Source organism: Nycticebus coucang, chromosome 5 (genome assembly GCF_027406575.1).
Source record: "Nycticebus coucang isolate mNycCou1 chromosome 5, mNycCou1.pri, whole genome shotgun sequence".
Lineage (NCBI taxonomy): Eukaryota > Metazoa > Chordata > Mammalia > Primates > Lorisidae > Nycticebus > Nycticebus coucang.
This window is the reverse complement of record NC_069784.1, coordinates 132,201,019-132,218,573: the sequence shown is the minus strand read 5'-3', so window position 1 is coordinate 132,218,573 and position 17,555 is coordinate 132,201,019. Positions and strand designations below refer to the sequence as shown.

The 17,555-nt window shown below is 46.0% G+C and overlaps 1 protein-coding gene across 9 annotated transcripts in view; it reads right to left on the bottom strand.

Annotated features, from left to right (window-relative positions):
• ARID1B (AT-rich interaction domain 1B) overlaps nt 1-17,555 on the bottom strand; it is a 420,254-nt gene that overhangs the window by 48,529 nt on the left and 354,170 nt on the right. For all 9 annotated transcript variants that reach the window (XM_053590570.1, XM_053590575.1, XM_053590567.1 and 6 more), the window contains one exon: nt 12,107-12,434. In XM_053590570.1, coding sequence (XP_053446545.1) covers nt 12,107-12,434 — 328 coding nt within the window. The remainder of the gene's footprint in view (nt 1-12,106; nt 12,435-17,555) is intronic.

Here is a 17,555-nt window from a genome sequence, read left to right as displayed (position 1 = left end):
AGCAGGTCTATGGCAAATGTCACTCCTGGGTTCCATTCAGGACAAACAGGAAGCATAGAGGCCTTGCTGGGAAACTGAGCAGGGCTGACGACACCAACAGTGTCCTCTGTACGGACCGCCGCTGACTGTGACAAAACAGGCTAGGGTAATGGAGAAATCTGGCACATATCACCTCACCTGACAGTTACTAGAACCAGGACTCGAAACCTTGAAAAGCCCCAATTCCAGTACGGGTTGTTTCTCAGTGTGTTATTTTATTTCCTTGGAAAGCTCCAGTTGCGCGTATGACACCATAAAGGACGCCCTGTTTAAAACATTTTATAAAAACAAACTCTTTTCATACACATATCCAGCATCCCTGGTAAAACAGATTTTCAACTGGAATTACATGGTAAGCCTTCCAAAGAAATACTAAGAAAGAGAAATGTGGTCAAGATTATTTAGAATCTAATACGTGAAGAGGGAAAAAACAGTACATGTGCTCCCACAACAACACAATTAAAACAGGAAATGAGGCTGTCAGGCCCCAGTCAGGTTTGGGGGTGGCTAATCCATTGTCAGCCTATAACAACAACTGCATCATTTCAATAAGCCAGGGGCTCTGGGTAGGAATCAAGCCTGTGAAGGTAAAGTGGCATTTGTCTCATTAAATAAGAGACAAGAACAAACAAAAATGTCATAGACTTAAAGACTGTAGATTCCTGTAAAAGTACATAACCATGTGCTGTTGAAAAAAATAACCGCAAAACCCAAAATGATTTCACCCCTTCTGCTTTGGGAGGCAGTCTAGAAGTTCCTGAAGTTAATCAGAAATACCTCGTTCTTAGCTGGTAGTTCTAATCATTTGTCCAAGACAGGGGTCCTGTGACAAGTGTGGGAGGCAGCAGGCCAAGGCAAAGACAGAAAGGAGAGTGGGATGGCCAGAGCAGTGCCCGAGCTGGGGGAAGAAAGGCCGGGACGCTGGCGGGTGCGCTCGCCAGAGGGGGGGGCGGGGCCTTCCTGAGGAACCTTTCCTCCCTTCCCTCAGATCTGAGGGATCAAATGGCAATTCCCCAGGTGAGGAGGAAGGAGAAGCACCAAGTGCACGGCCCTGAGGCATCCAGGGGCCTCCCTCCAGGAGAAAGCAGGGCCCGCCCAGAAGCCCCCAGGGCGGAGGGGCAGGTACACGAGGCTTGGTCTTCATCCCAGGGCAACAGGAGAGTCTTGGGGGAGGAACGGCATCAAAGTGACTGCTGTCTGACAGAGAACATAGAGGAGACAGGAAGAGGGAACGGAGGGCCCGCTGTCACAAGGCCACTCACTACAAGAGCCCACGAGGGGCCGGTGGCGCCTTGGAGCAGGTGTGGGAATACAGTACGGGGAGTGAGCAGAACTTGGAGGTCACATGGGACTTGGTGATGAATTAGATACCATGGGGAAAAGAAAAATCGTGCCAGGATGTCTTCCAGGTGTCCAGTTTGCATAAGAGGATAACGGGCAGTCACTGAAATAAATGGCACTGGAGGAGGCGGTGGGTTTGGCTTCAGATGTGCTGCCCAGGGGACCTGCCTCTGAGCACCCGCAGGGCACTGTGAGCAGGCAGGTGGACCCTCGCGTGGGGACAGCAGAGGATCTGAGCTTCAGTTCACCTTCCCTCCCTATGCGGGTCCCCCTTCAGGAGACTCGGGGAGTCTTTTCTCCAGATCCCCCTGGGGTAGGCTGTGATCTCTGTCCAGGGCAGACAAGCCAGAGCAATGTTCTGCTCTCCACTAATTCCCCAAAGCCTTTGGTAACTGATCCGTTTAAGTTTTGTTTTTTTTCCTTTAAGAATGGGCAAAGAAAAATGTTATTTGTCAACAGCTTTATGAAAGAGACCCTTTAAATAAAAAGGCAGTAGTAGCTTTGTTAGCGTACACCCAAGAGTGAGTGTTTCAGCAGACATGCCTTCTCGGGGCGCGTCTCTGCACGGGCTCCTGGAACAAGGCGGCACTGCCCACAGGGCCTTGTGTCCCCAGAGCGTCTTTCCTGGTTGTCTCCACACTTCCACGGAGCACGGAGAGATTTTTTAGAAGCTGGAGGCACCAGAAACCCTGCTCCCTTTCTGCCCCTACTTCACAGCCTGCTCAAGAGGTTCCAGTCGGGCGTGTCACTTCCTGGTGCTTACTGCGGAAGCAGCACCTGTCCCGTAGTTTCAGGACTTCAGGATGCAGCGCTTCCTTCTCGCCTCCATCTAGGGAACCGCCTCCATCTAGGGAACCGTGGATTGAAGGCAGCTGACTGCTCCTTGCTTTCTAAGCATCCAGGAGAACAAACAGAGCTCAAGGGTTCTGAGGCGAGAGACTTCCTTGTCAGAGTGTGAAGAAAATTCAGGAATAGCGTCTGGCTGGGTGAATTTGGTCATTGATGACTGAGGATGGTCTTGTCATTCTCAAAGTTGATTTTGGGTTGTGAATTGTTCTGTTATTATAGACTATTTACTGGCAATCGTACATAATGAACCAAAACACTTGTGCAGTTCATAGAGTTTGATTTCAGCGGCTTCTGGCTGACTCCTAGCACATATCTGTCCCTCAAACAGACAGCATGGGGGGCACAAGCCCCAGGTTCGGGGGTCTTGGGGGTCCTAAAGCCCGTCTTTTTCCTGAAGGGGGTAAATCCCAGACTTTTGTGCATTCTGGGGCCACACAGCATCCCACTCACCCGACAAGATGCAAATAGCCTGGTTCCCTGGCCTGGTAAAAAAAGAGATCCTACCACATGAATAAAATGTTAGCTGCCAAGATGTTGCCCAGAGGAAGAAAGTGCCTTCCTATTGTTTTATAGTTAAGATCTTTACTTAAGAAAGTTTATCTTCAGATCACAGTACCATTGAGGGTGAGGAATAGCCACATCTTTTATTCCCGGATATCCCTTTCCAGGTGTGACAGGGTGTCAGAGAAGTGAGGTGCTTGTCCCCAAGGGGCCCGGCTGCCCAGGAGCCACAGGAGCCGAGCAAGGACAGCAGCGGTCTTAGAGGAGGGCAGCCATGCCGCTCAGACGGAGCACATGGGCTTGACAGACGCTTCTGACGAGCTAATCTGAGTGATGTTTTGGGAGACAGTGAAGTGTGTACATGCATGTAACTTACATGAACTCAGGTATTTCTCGTACCTTAGCAGACCTGTTAAGTCAGCTTAAAAAATACAATGTGGGTCCTGAGTTCTCAATCTCATATACTGTGTCACAGTAATACTCTGTACTTGTCCAAAGCTATAGTTCCAGGAAACAGAAATGTAATAATTTGATCTATTTATTTTTTGATACAGGGTCTTGCTCTGTCACCCAGGCTGAGTGCAGTGGCACGCCCATAGCTCACTACAGCCTTGAACTCCTGGGCTCAAGCGATCCTTCCACCCCCAAGTAGCTGGGATTATAGGCTCAAACTGCCACACCTGGGTCTAATTTCTAATTTTCAAAAAATCCTCCTAAAAATCTTATAGACTTTCCGAGCTAAAGGTGGCCTGGGTCACAGTTCCTAACTTGGTGAAGCAATCACGGTTTATAGTTAGGGTAACCACGTCTGGGGGGGCTTGCAAGCCGGAGTTCTTCACGTGCTTGGCACACCCTCTGCCCTGAGGCGGCGGCGGCAGGGATTTGAACAATCAAAGGGAATCCAGTATGAGTTCACTTTCAAATCAAGGGCCCAAACATTATAGGTTTATAGTCCCGTGGTTTTTTTTTTAAACCTGTATCATGGCAGAAGTAGAAAGACAAAGGCACTGTCCTTGATGCTGCTAAACTACGGTGCCGTGCCAGGGGCCTTGGAACGTGTGCTGACCCTCCCGCTCTCCAGCATCTCCGACGCGGGCCACACCCCATGCTGAACACACCAGCACACAGCCCATATCCTCCTCACCACCTATGAACTTCCCTGCCGCCTGCAGACCCAAACGCAGTTGAGCTTCCCAGATTCTGGGCTGAGACAAATCTACCAGCCCTTGAGAGGAGCATGAAAGCCCGGCAGCTGGACCCACGACACTGGACACACACGCGGGGTCCCGATGACTCTGCCCCTTCCCAGTCTTGGGTACTGGGACCCAGGTGCGGGCTGCTGCCCACTGCCAGTGAGGGTGGCTGGTGATGCTGACTCTGGATGTGATAACCTCCATGTGTCTGATGTGAGTGTGTCAAAATTTGGGGGCAGAAATGTTAATAGGGCCGAGTGGCCAAGTCAAGCCAACGGGGGAAAGACCCTTACCCCCCTGCACATGTCATTGTGAGTGAGCCTGAAGAGAAGAAATTCTGAATGAAGGAGGCAGATATGTGGGGGGCTCTGAACATTTCAGAGTCAGGGCAGGTACCCAGGGCTGGGAGAAGGCAGGAGGCAGAGAGGGGGGTGAGTTTAGGGAGACAGACAGGATTCTCCTGAGTCACCACTGCTCCAGCCTGAGCCCAGGTGCCAGTTTGCACAGACATTACTTTCCCCTGACTCCATCCAGGATTCCCGGCCCTGCCCAGTGTTTTCCCATCCAGTGTCCACCAGGGATATTAGTAGGACGGTAGGAGAAGATGCGGAGTTTGTGCTTCCTGCCTCTTCCCTGCGCATTTCCCAGTGCTCTTCAGCAGCTGGAATCTCAGACCCCCACCCTCAGGGGCCAGCTGCCTTGGGAGTGGCAGAAAACCCAGGCTCTTGTGGCCTGTGTGAGCACTACGGGGGCTGAAATCTCTAGGGGGAAGTCACCAGGCGTCAGGGCATGTCACGGACTCAGGACCATCAAAGGGTGGCTGCATATTTCATACTGATTCCCTGAATCTCATTAAAAAAAAAAAAAAAAAAAAAAAAAAAAACCCCTTCTCTTGGTCTTTTTAGAATTAGTGTTTTACTACTTTTTGAATTGAAGATTTATAAATGTACTTTATGGCTTCCATAATAGTTCAGTAATTCTAAAAGATTTAATTGAAATCATAATCTTAAAGTACCACATAATAATTTTCATTCAAATTCTGAATTTTGAAGGGAAAAGGAGCTAAAAATTAAAGCATAGTGTTTAGATGATAATGCGAAGGCTTATATTTAATTGCAGAAATAAAAACTCTATTTCTCCACTTAAGCCTTTGAAATCTTCTCTCTTTGTCTTTCAATAACGTGACTTTTCAAATCATAGCTATTATGTTAAAGCCTAATTGTCCAAAATCCAAAGGGCTGAATTCCTGGTTAACACACTCACTGCCCCGAGCATGGATGTGCCCCACCATAACTGGGGCTTGACACATTTAGAAGTTTTTGCCCCTTCTCTTTGACATGTTAATGGACCCTCTCCATTAATGTATTTCCACATCAGTGGCTTCCAGTCCATCAGCAGAATTGCATCACACTGGCTTTAGAGGAAAATAACAGAAAAGAGCCTTGCTGGCAAATAGCAATGTGGGATATGAATTATAAATGCTCCTCAAAAAAGAACAGTGGCTGGAAGGTGTGTGTGTGAGGGATGTGCATGAGGCAGAGATATAAGCTACCAAGTATACCCAATGAGCCAGATCAATTCATGTCATCAGTAAATGGACCAAGCCTCTCTGAGCGGAGGGAGACTGCCAGTCACATTCTCTCACAGGACATTCAGCCACGTCAGTGTCAACAGGCAGGTTGCTCCTGCTACAGCTACCTTATGGATAAGACATCCCAGAACCTACTCATCCTGCTCACAAGTGGCAAGATTAAGGTTCAAAAATAATGTTAATTAAAATTTCCAATTTCCTAACTGACTCAAAACAAAAAATATTTTAAAACTAATTTCAGTGACTCTAGTTTTTGCTGTGACATTAAACAGAATTGTATTTGTGATAGTCATTATAAAAATTTCTTTCTATTTAAGAGTGATCAAACTGATACATTTTGCCCTTTAAACAAAGCTCAAAAACTCTGAACTCTGTCTTCTTCTGACGTTCAGTCTGTCCAGTGGGGACTCGTTCAGGAACAGGGAACCGGTGACGGTGCTTGCACTAGCATCATGTCAGCGTGCACACCTGTCTGTGCAACCACACCACATCCCCTTTTATTTCTGCTCTTCTATAACCAGGAATTCTCAATAGCTACACTCCAGTGACAACACTGTCAAATGACAAAGCAGCACTGATAAGGGCATCAAAGGATGACAAGGACAGAAATTTACAACCCTCTGGATGGGAGCACGAGAAGCACTCACTTCCTTTTAGACATGACTGAAGTGATTAAACTTAGATGATAAAAAAAATAATCCAGGCCTCAATGTAAGAGGCAGTTCTTCATTAAGATACTCATTAATATTTGCTTTCTAATAGTGGGATTGCCTTTAGACATGGTACGGAACTAAAATGAAGAGGGTTTTTTATAAAAAAAAAAAATTATTACAGACATGATTGCAAGAGGGACTTTACCTAACAATTGCAATCAGTGTAACCTGGCTTATTGTACCCTCAATGAATCCCCAACAACAACAACAACAAAAAAAAAACCATAAAAAAAAAATTATTACAGAAAAAAAATACAGCTTGGGGAAAGCCCTGAATAGAAGGAAGAGCTATGGCACACTGTAGGGTTTATATTCCCCACCACCAAATTAGGAAGACTAAACCTTCCCAGCACCAAGACTCTACTATTCTAGAAATGAAACTCTGCGTCCCCTTAGAACCTATGCTTAGGAAAATAGCATTGCCTTAAAAATCTGCACAGAACATTGCCACCAATAATCTCAAATCACTTAAGAGTTGATCAAAGTTAATATATGTAAGGTTTTGAGGGTGGGCCTAAAAATCTGTCTGTCCATCTGTCCTGCTTAAAGATCTATTCTAGGGCTTGTTAGACTGTCTGTCAATACGGTGAAGTCATGCTTCCTCCTTGGAGCTCATTTCCATGAAGACAATCCGGATAATTCTAATATCTCCAAACCTACACATCAGTTATATTTGGCAGAGATGTCGACTGTTGGAGACTACCAGGTGCCATCGAGAACAAAAGCACAGTTGCAGGCACGTAACCACTGAGGGCAAGCTGCTAACCTGCCTGTGTGTGCACGGGCACCCGCTCTAGATGCAGTTACCAGCAGTGTATTCATTCACTCAGAAACATCAAAGACTGTGTTGCAGCTCAGATTTGTGGCCGTGCTCTAGGAAGCAGTAGGTGAAGGCCTTTTCTAAGTTTCTGGAAGACTTCAGCTTGTCTATGCTTAGAAATGGCTCAAAATTCTCCCAGCATGATGCTGGGGACGGCCACCAGAATGGACTGAGGCTGAAGCTCACTTGCTGTCCCTGAAGGAGGCTTTCAGTAAGATCACCAAGTACTTCACATCTTCAAAAGGACGTAGCAGTGGACAGCAAAGTTTAAAGCTGAACACAGCAGTGTATTTTCTGAATAAAATGTTTATCAGTACGTGTGGGGTGGGGTGGAGGGTTCTACACAGACACCGCCTCTGAATCACTAACTTAAGATGACCGGATACTGTTACTACTCAGTGCATCTTGTACCTGAACTATTAAAATAAGATTCACTACATTTTATTGTAAATCTGATAACCAAAATGAGGAATTCCTTTACTCATAAGGTGAAAATGAAAGAAAAAAATCATCTGTATGCTCCTTAATTTGTTCAACGCGGCAGATGGATTTCATCCCCCTAGGGCCACTCGTACAAAGGGGATTAATAGAACAGCTTCCAAGGAGTTATACTTGTGTGTTTCCCCTCCACACCATCTCAAATTCGCCTGGCCAAAGCCTGAAGCGTAACTGCCCCATTCCCTCATGAACGTCTGCTTCTCTCTAAGGGTGGATGTGCACACACTCACTCATTCTCCATCTCTGCCATTAATTTGTCTGTTTCAGATTCTTTCACAGGATCTGGATCCTCTGGGATTCTGACTTGAGAAGGAAGTTGCTATGACAAAGTCTGTGACAGCTATGTCCCTGAAAGGCCTCTGCCCTTCCCTTCGAAAAGGAAAACTGATGGTTGGAAAACTGGTTCTTCAAATTAGCAACCTAATTTTAACCTAACAGAGCTATCAATGGGGAAGAAAATAAAAACGAAGCAAAGACATGAGTTCACTGCCATGAACTGTTCAGTAAAGCAAAAGCGGGTTGAAAATGGTTTCCCACCCACAGCACTGAAACATGCCATATGCACATTTCCTCATATTCAAGCTTCTGCTTTTCAAAAAAAGCACAACAGGTTATTGTGTATTACAAAGTAGAACAGAAGGAAGATTTAGAATAGAGACAAGCTTATTTTCTTCCTTTTTTAGAAAGAATATCATAGACATGAAAGTGAAAATTTACAAGCACTCGGCTGCAAAAACAAGCCTTTGCCAAAGGTACTTTGTAAGATTTACATATAATAACTCCAACATTTTTCTTTTTCTCATTTTTAATTAAGGAGGAGGTGTTGTAGTCTAAGGAAGCTATCGGGATGCTGCTGGCTGAGATACAGATTTGATCTTCTCGTGCTGGTTAGCTAACATTGATTTTCTGCCCCAGTGGAAGAGATTTTACTCTGATGCATGCCATTTAAATTCATTTTACACAGCTGCTTAATGTGGGTTGGCAAGGCACAGCCAAACTAGCTTTGTGGGTCTAAATAGGACTCCTGAGTTGGGAAAGGACAGATCCTATGGATTAGCAGCTAATGATAAATGCTTTTCTCTCCCTGCTGTTATCTTCCTAATGACTCAAGAATTGACCTTGAAGGTACCAAAAGAAAGTAACAAAGAGGAAAAGACAGTCCAAAGAAGTCTGTTTACCTCATTCTGTATTTGTTATTTCACTTTGAGGATTATGTTTACAGAATTTTCTATTTGTTGGTCCACATATAAGACCATACCTGCAGATTTTAGAACTTTCAATTACAAAATTATCATTTGCTGTAAATAAATGTAGACTGAATATAGAACTATTAAAAAGCTCTCTGTCGTGCATTTACAAGTAGTGAAAGCAGTTTTCTAAGCTCACTGCTTTAACTGAAGAGGTTCTACTGAAACTCCCTACTACACGTGATGAAGTCTGCATAGGGTAATCTTATCTCTAGTACATGGAAAATGGTATCAGTAATACTTCTGCTCAGTGAACCACTCAATAATAGTAAACTTTAAGAACATTTGCTAACCTAAAAATGGTAACAATGTCAGTGCCTGACATTACATATTTTTTGTAGTAGGAAAGAAAAGAGAGACTTTTTGTATGTAATTCCTGTGTTGAAATTGATCATGACAGGCAACACTATTTAGAAAGAAAATTCTGTGTTGGATTATTCTGTATGTTCCTGGTGACTTCAACATTCTTTTTTTTTAGAGACAGAGTCTCACTTTGTTGCCCTCGGTAGAGTAGTACAATGGCATCACAGCTCACAGCAACCTCCAGCTCTTGGGCTTAGGTGATTTGCCTGCCTCAGCCTCCTGAGTAGCTGGGAGTACAGACACCTGCCACAACATCCAGCTATTTGTTGTTGCAGTGTGGCCGGGGCTGGGTTTGAAACCGCCACCCCCGGTATATGGGGCCAGCGCCCTACCTACTGAGCCACAGGCGCTGCCCAGACTTCAACATTCTAATCCTTGTTTGGAGAAGGAAATAACAGAACTCTCTGGCACAGGCATTTGCTCAGTGATGATCTAAGGAAACCCTCCTAAGTCCTGGGAGTAGCCTGTGTCAGTCCCGCTGCAATGAGTCCCTCATAATGAGCGTGGGGGTGGCTGTGGCTAAAGTTCACCGTGGTGGCAGGAACCAATCACAGTCACGAGAACAGTGCCGCACAGCACACGTTCCTAGACAAAACAAGGACGATGACGACAACAACGGGGAAACGGCACCAGAGGAGGTGATTTGGATTCTTTTACCTAGATATAAGTTTTTATTTTCCTCTCCAGCATGCAGGAAAGCAGCCACGCCAAAGCCATGCAGACGGGATCAGAGGACGCATGCGGGTTGCCACCAGACAGCCACGACACTGGGAACGAGGACGAAAAACAAAACAAACGGGACAAACAGAACGGACTGAACAACAACCCCCTCTGAGATGGATTTCCTGTTAGGTCTTTCACTGCCTAGGTTTGGGTGCTCCTCTGCAGCCAGATGGCACGCTGGTTAACAGTTTAAAAGAAAATGCCCGGGCCCCGCCGTGAGTCCGGGGCGTGTTGCTACCTACCCGTACTGGTCAGGCTGGTGCAGCACGGGAGCCTGAGAGCTGCCATAGTTGGGGTGCTGGGAAGAAAACATGGGGCGTCCGCCAGCCCCAGACTGGCTGGGATAAGCAGGCAACCTAACGTATGGTGGCCTAAAGTGGAACAGAAGAACAGCTTCTTTGGATTTGCTCTGTAGCACCAGTATGAATCCCTGTCCACATGCTACTGCACATAGGTGTGTGGGGGCACAGAAAGTGGGGACGCAGCAGAACACTCCGTACCAGAACACTCTGCATACGGAGTGGCCTCGATAAAATGCCTCTAAAAAGCTAGGGGACAGGGCAAAGAAAAGAGGAAAGCAATTCCTAGTTCCAATCCCAGTTTATAGGTTTGAAGTATAGCTTTGACTCTGGGGAAAGGAAAAAAATAGAATATGGAGCTCGCACTTAAACTCCCAGAGAGCCAAAGTGGGCGGGATGTGAAGGCAGGGCTTTGGAATGGTGATTGGTTAGAAGTAGAAACTGAAAATGCCTGGGTATGTATCTCTACAAACTGACTCAGAGAGAGAACGCTCCAGACTCTGGCTGCACAAACCCTGCCTTACTGCTTCTCAGGTCACTATGAAGGCTGCACGTCAAATGCAATCAATTACTTTCTACCTAACCCCCCCCAAAACCAAACCAAACCAAAAACAACCGTATGCTTTGTAAGTTACAATAATGGACAATTCATTTAAACCTAAATTAGAACTTCAACTGGACCTGCTAAACCAGTCTTCACAGACAGGGTTATAAAACCAACCCCCTAAAGTCTGTGCAGGCTTGGCTGGGAAGTACACTGCTGGGATTCAGAAGATTTTTTTTTTTTGTAGAGACAGAGTCTCACTTTATGGCCCTCGGTAGAGTGCCGTGGCCTCACACAGCTCACAGCAATCTCCAACTCCTGGGCTTAAGCGATTCTCTTGCCTCAGCCTCCCGAGTAGCTGGGACTACAGGCGCCCGCCACAACGCCCGGCTATGGGATTCAGAAGATTTTAAGTAACTGTAATGTGGACACAGACAGAGAGATAATGACTGATTTTCACTTTAATTCCTCAGGGGAAATTTGTCCTTATTTGGAACAAACAATGAAATGGGGGTGTGGGGGGTGTCCCTACATTCCCAAAACAGCACCTTCAGATGCAAAGTAACCAAGGGACACATGTAAACACACACACACACACACACACACACACACACACACACACACACACACTCACTTCTATTTCCCTTTGACAAAAATTAGAATACTCTACCTTTTCTTCTAACGATATCACTAAGATAAATATTTTCCAATGTGTTTTGTTTTCAACTATATTTACATGTGCTTCTTTTAAAATATATATTTTTTGCCTTACACATTTTTAATTACAAGTATAATTTTAAGCATCAGAGTTAGAAACAACTAAGTAATTGATTTAAAAGCAAAGTCTTTATCAACTTAACTATCTAAGATACTATCATTCTTCGTTAACCACATACATATTTACACAAACACACAATACACATTTGTGCACACAAAGTTTCTATTTTATAAAGATCATTGTTATGGTAGGGTAAAAAAGGAGTGTTTCTTTTTCATTATTTAAGATTTGAAATGGTTTAATTTCAACTAAATTTTAAGTATTTTCTGCTTAAAACTCACTGTTTCAATTGGAAAATCACGTAACTTCCCTGTGCAGCTGGGTCTGCTCTGCGGCTGTCATGACCACCCACACACAGACAGTTCAAGTCACCACCCACAACTGATGGGCCCACTGCTCAGATTCCTTCCTTGATACAGTATAAAACAAGCTTTGTCACTTACTTCTCTGACCTTTACGTTACAAAATACATTTAATGCAAAAAGAACAGCCGAGCACAGTTAGTGGCTACTGCACTTGTGTAGCCGTGGGACCGATGCTAAGCGCTCAGTGCGTGGTCACATGTAAACACACAGACGCCTGGCGGGCGTTTTCCTGAGTGGCGTACCTGCTTTGTGCTGAGTTTGCAGCAGCCTGCATCACTGCTGCAGCTGCCTCCTGTGCCTTACGGTTCACAGTTGGCATGGGTGGCCCCATTCCTGGCCCTCCCTGCTGAGACATGCCAGGAGAACTGGGGGTCATGCTGCTCATATTTCCAGGAAATGGTCTGCTCTGCATCCCAGCTGGTGGCATTCGTCCCAGGGGCACAGCACCACATGGCTGGCTTGGCCCTTGTCCATGCATCTGGTTGTTGGCATTGATACCCACACCGGGCCCTGGGCCGCTGTAGCTTGCACTGGGCACCCCACTATACGCTGGGGGTCTGGAGTAGTTACCTAAACAAAAAGCAAACACAAATTAAAGCCTTTTATTTAATCTTTAAACGTGTGAAAACATTCACTGGAAATACTTTTCGTCTAATAATGTGATCACCATAAAGTATCAGTCATGATCCTTCCTGGCCCTTTCCTGTCGGTACTGAGGAGGCTGTCCTCCTTGGAACATGCTCTCTCTGCACACTCCATGGCAACCCCAAAGCACCTCTACTACGAGACCTTCAGGCTGACTGTAAAAACAATCCATGACTCGGCAGGAAGTACTAGTAGCAAGTGCTGCCTCCACGTGTTCAACACCTTGCTTTCTTACGCTTTCACCACACAATTATTTCACCTCCCAGTCTTCAGGCGAGGACCTCCAGAGGCTGCCACTGATGCTATGATAACGGTTCAGAGAGAGGATATGGAAGACAAAAAGCCCACAAGAAGGTCTTGTGGGGAAACCTGACATCAGTCTCAATTTCTCTCCAATGTTGGGACCAACATCTCTTTTTGCTTTTGAGCGCCAGATGAAGTGGCTAGTTTGTGCTTGCTGCCACGTCTTGTAAGCAGGTCTGGCTGGGCGTGGTGGCGCATACCTGTAGTCCCAGCTACTTAGGAGGATTGCTCGGACCCAGAAGTTTGAGGCTGCAGTGAGCTATGACTATGTCACTGTACTCCAGCCTGGGCAACAGAGTAAGATTATCTCAGGGGGAAGAAAAAGAGGGACAGAGTAGGAGAGGGAGGGAGACAAAGAAAAAACAGACTGCGATGAGGGTCTCTGGCTGCCTGCATGGAGCAGCACAGCTCCCACAGGCTCGGCTGTCTTGGGAGTTCTGTTTTCCATTTCCTTACTCATTCTTTGATTTGATGTGTATATAAATTAAATTCAAATTAAATCAAAGGCATACATGCAGTACTTTAATCGTAATGCTATGTTGAACCACAGTGTGTGCAAGACGCCCGGCTAAGTGCTTTGCACCAATGAACTCATTCCCTTCTCCTGGTCATCACATGAAACCACCAGGACTCACTCACAAAAGAGGAAAATCAAGAGCTAGTAGAGTGGGGCCGGAGCTCATGTGAACTGACTCTGGAACCCATGCATTTAACCAATACAACATGCTGCCTCCCAATAAATGACCTGACAGTAAGTAAAGGTGTAAAAAGACAAGTGTGTATAGAATATGGCTTTGTGTTTCTCAATCAGTCCTTACTGCATTCTAGGAGATGTCCCAGGCAAGGAGTCTGACTATACCCTCTGTATGCCAGAAACCATCCCAGGCACAGGGGACACCAATCAGGTGTGATCCATTCTGGGGAAGAGAAGCGAGCGTGAAGACAGCCAGGGGGTGTCAGGAGGAGGGGTCCCTCAGGGTGGGGGCAGTTAGTGGCAGGGGATTCCTTGGACTAAGCAGCTCTGGAGCTTTGGGGCTGGGAGACCCAAGCCTGGCGAGTGAGTGGGGGGGCTCTGCATTGCCTGCCTATAGGACCTCAGGGAACTTGCTTTTATCTTTTCTCCTTTTATTCTTTTCTGGGCAGAAGATAATCCTCTCTAATATTGTCTACTTGAAGACAATCCTGTTGTTAGGATTAAAGGATGTAATGTATGTAAAGTATCTCCTATGTGGGTGTGACAGGGCGGTCTTTTGTTGGTTGGCGACTGAGGCAGAGGAGGGGGAGGGCCCATCTGGCAGGCAGAGCCAGGGCAGGTGGACTCGTGACATCACCAAGAGGACAGACGGAAGAGGCTGGGTCCAGCAGGGCCTTGAGGATCAGGCTTCTAAATTTGGGGTTATCCTATAGATCCAGAGGAACTTCTCAAGGATTTCCAGCAGAAACAGGATTGGATAAATAACTACAATGAAGACAAACACTTAATATTTACTATGTGCTAAACTCGCTCCTGGTTCTTCGTATTCACTCACTTAATCCCAACATCAAACCTAAGAGGTACCTATCCCTGCAGTCCTCACACAGGGGTGTGACAACTGCCCCAGGGCCATATGTTAACGACTGACCTAGGTGGTCAGTAAGCGTGGCTGAATCCAACCATGTCAGGTTACTTTGAGTCGCCTCTCAAATGTTAAGGAAAAGCAAACTTATGTAACAATATTATCATAATTGTAAATAACAGTATTATCATAACTGTAAAAACAGGTTTCCTTAAATTCACACATATAAGGCTGTATCCCCTACAAATCTGCAAGAAACCCACCAGCCTTCTCATCGTTTGCCAAGTGCCTGTTCTGTTAAGGGCATTGTGTTGATCCTGTCACTCATAAGTGCTGTTAAAACAAAACTTTCTTTGAAAAGCAGGTGGAGGGCCACAATGGGCCATAATTTGCTGGCTCCTGATTCAGACCAACTTTGGAATAAGCTAGTAAACTGCTACATTAGCAACAGAAAGTGGGACTTGCTCTGTCTGCAAGAGTAAAGAAAGGTTTAGGAGGATTACTGGAGGCGATGGCAGACCTGAGGGCTGGGAAATAGAGGGGGACACAAAGGCCAGAAGAGGACAGGAGAGGTACAGCAGGAACCCTCAGGTGTGATCTGCTGTAGGCAGCCAGCCTCTCCCCATCAACTCCTAAACTGCCTCTTTAGGAAGATACTATGCCTTTGGCCGGGTGCAGTGGCTCCCCCTGTAATCCTAACATTCCGGGAGGCCAAGGCAGGAGGATCCATCCCATCAACTTAGGAGTTCAAGACCAGCCTGAGGAAGAGTGAGACCCTATCTCTACTAAAAACAGAAAAACTAGCCTGGCATGGAGGCGGGTGCCTGTAGTCCCAGCTACTTGGGTGGCTGAGGTAGGAGCATCGCTTAAGCTTAGAGGAGTTTGAAGTTGCTGTGAGCTGTGATGATGCTAGGGCAGTCTACCCAGGGTGACAGAGTGAGACTCTGTCTTAAAAAAAAAAAAAGATACACTGCCTTTGTACAAAGTTTGCAGAAATAATGAAACTTAAACACTGAAATTATTCATCAGCAAAATTATTTACAAATATTCTTAAGTTGCTTCTGAATCTCCCATTGCACAAGACACTCATAAGCTATCTTGTGTGTCTTCCCATCACACTCTCTCTCCGGGGAAAAGGTGCCTCTGTGTCATGAAAGTCCCCGGGCTTCTCTCCCTCCTCCCCCCTTTCCTGACCTCACACCCACTCACTTACAGATTATCTGGTAAAATCAGCACACTGTGCTCCTTTTTGGCTTTTGCTTTCATTAAAAATAAACATGTTCATTCACAGTTAGAGCGGTTGAGTAATTAATTCCCATATTGGTGCTATTACTCTAGGGCTAGTTCATACCTTCCCCCCAAACTTGTAAGTGACTCATTTGCTAAGAAGCCTTTTTCAGTGAAAACATATGTGCCCTTTGCTTTCGAAGGAAATGGAATAACACTTTACTCTTGTTTTAGAAAACAAGCATTTCGATACGGTTGTTCCAGACTATGTCCACCAGGTGTTGTTATTAGAGAAGGAGGGTCCTGATGCTGTTGAACTCCACTAATGGAGAAATGCTGTTACTCTGAGCTCCGGGTTTCCCTGGCAGTCGAGGGCTGCATGTTAGTGAGCACGAAGGGATGAAGTGGCTGAGCTGCTTGGCTGCCCTGGACCCTCCTTCAGTCCCTCTCACGTCAGGTACTGAGAAGGGGAAGGGCTGCGTCTGACTACCTCTGCTCCTCTCAGCAGCCAGTCTCCGTCCTCTGGAAGGAAGCATTCTGCAAATGGGTGGGACACATGCTGGAGCGCCACCATGCACGCGCGCACTGCGCTCATACAGCGCTTAGCCCTAAGGTTCCCATCTATTTCTCTCCAGCTGGTTGGGTGACTCCCTGAACTGGCACTCCAGGGAATGTTTTCCTAAGTACAGGGGCCTCTCTCTGGTAGCAGAAACACAAGTGCCCTTTTCTTTTCCTTGAAATTTAAAAAACTTTCCTCATTGAACTCACATGTCTGGATAAAAATGGTAAAGGCTTAAAATGGCTTTAGCAGCAATGGAAAAAACACAGGCTTCAGAATCTGGGTCTGAACACTGGCTCCGACACTCCTCAGCAGCGTGACCTTGGTCAAGTTACCCAACCTCTCTGAATGGTGGTTCTGTGGGAAAAGGGCGAAAGTGACCACTGCAGTGCCAGGTACAGGGCTGCTGACAGACGCTGCGTCTGGTCAGCCCTAGCAACATTACCAACGTTACCTCCCTGTCCCCCCATTTTAAAATTGTGTGGGTGGGGCAAAAAATGATTTGTGCCTCCCCCCAGCTACTTGGTAATGTATCTTTCTTCCCAAAATAAACAAAAACCAAATAAGTAAGCCAAGCAAAATATGAGAGGAAAAGCCAGGAATGAGAAGTGCAATCTTATTTCCATGTTTCTCTAATAGATTAGTAATTTGTTGGCACAAGCTCTGACAGAAAGCAGATGGGTCCAGCATTACGCACAATGAAGGCAGCAGATGCCGGCCAGCCCACCTCAGCTGGACTGGTCTTGCCGCCAAGTCCGAGAGCCCACAGTTTTCAAGTGGGTTCATCTTGGCACACCAGCTTTGGAAAATTGGTCACCAAGTGAATTCAGATTTCTGCCCACCAAGAGTTCCATTTAAGCACCAGAAAGCAGGAGCAGCAGCAAGGCGCCATTCAAGTCCCCGTCAGTGTTCTATGAGGACCACAAAGAATTCTGTACATTCTCCAGAAGGCCCAAATTTGCTAGTTGTAATAAATACTCAAAGGCTTCCTGCTTTTTGTGAACTACTTATGCTTCACTCACACATGAAATTTGGCTTCTCAGTTTCCATCATTCAACAATTACTTAGGAACGAGTGCTGATGTGCCAGGCTCTGGGACACCTGGCCCCCGGGAGGATGACATGAAGTACACAGCACAGACTAGACAGACATTTTGCCCCGGGTGGAAAAAATGAAATCGTAATTAGCTGCAAAATATGATCAATGTATTTGTGAGTCAGGACTAAATGTGCATTTATCTTGCTTTTTAGCCAGTGATGCTACTACCGTTACAGCAGTCCACTATAGAATATTAAGTCGTGTTCTCTGACATTTAATGCACACACAGTAACAAAAACACACACTGCAGCAGTCGCCAGCACCACCAAGATGCAGAGTATTTCTCCGTCTTTCCCTTTCAGA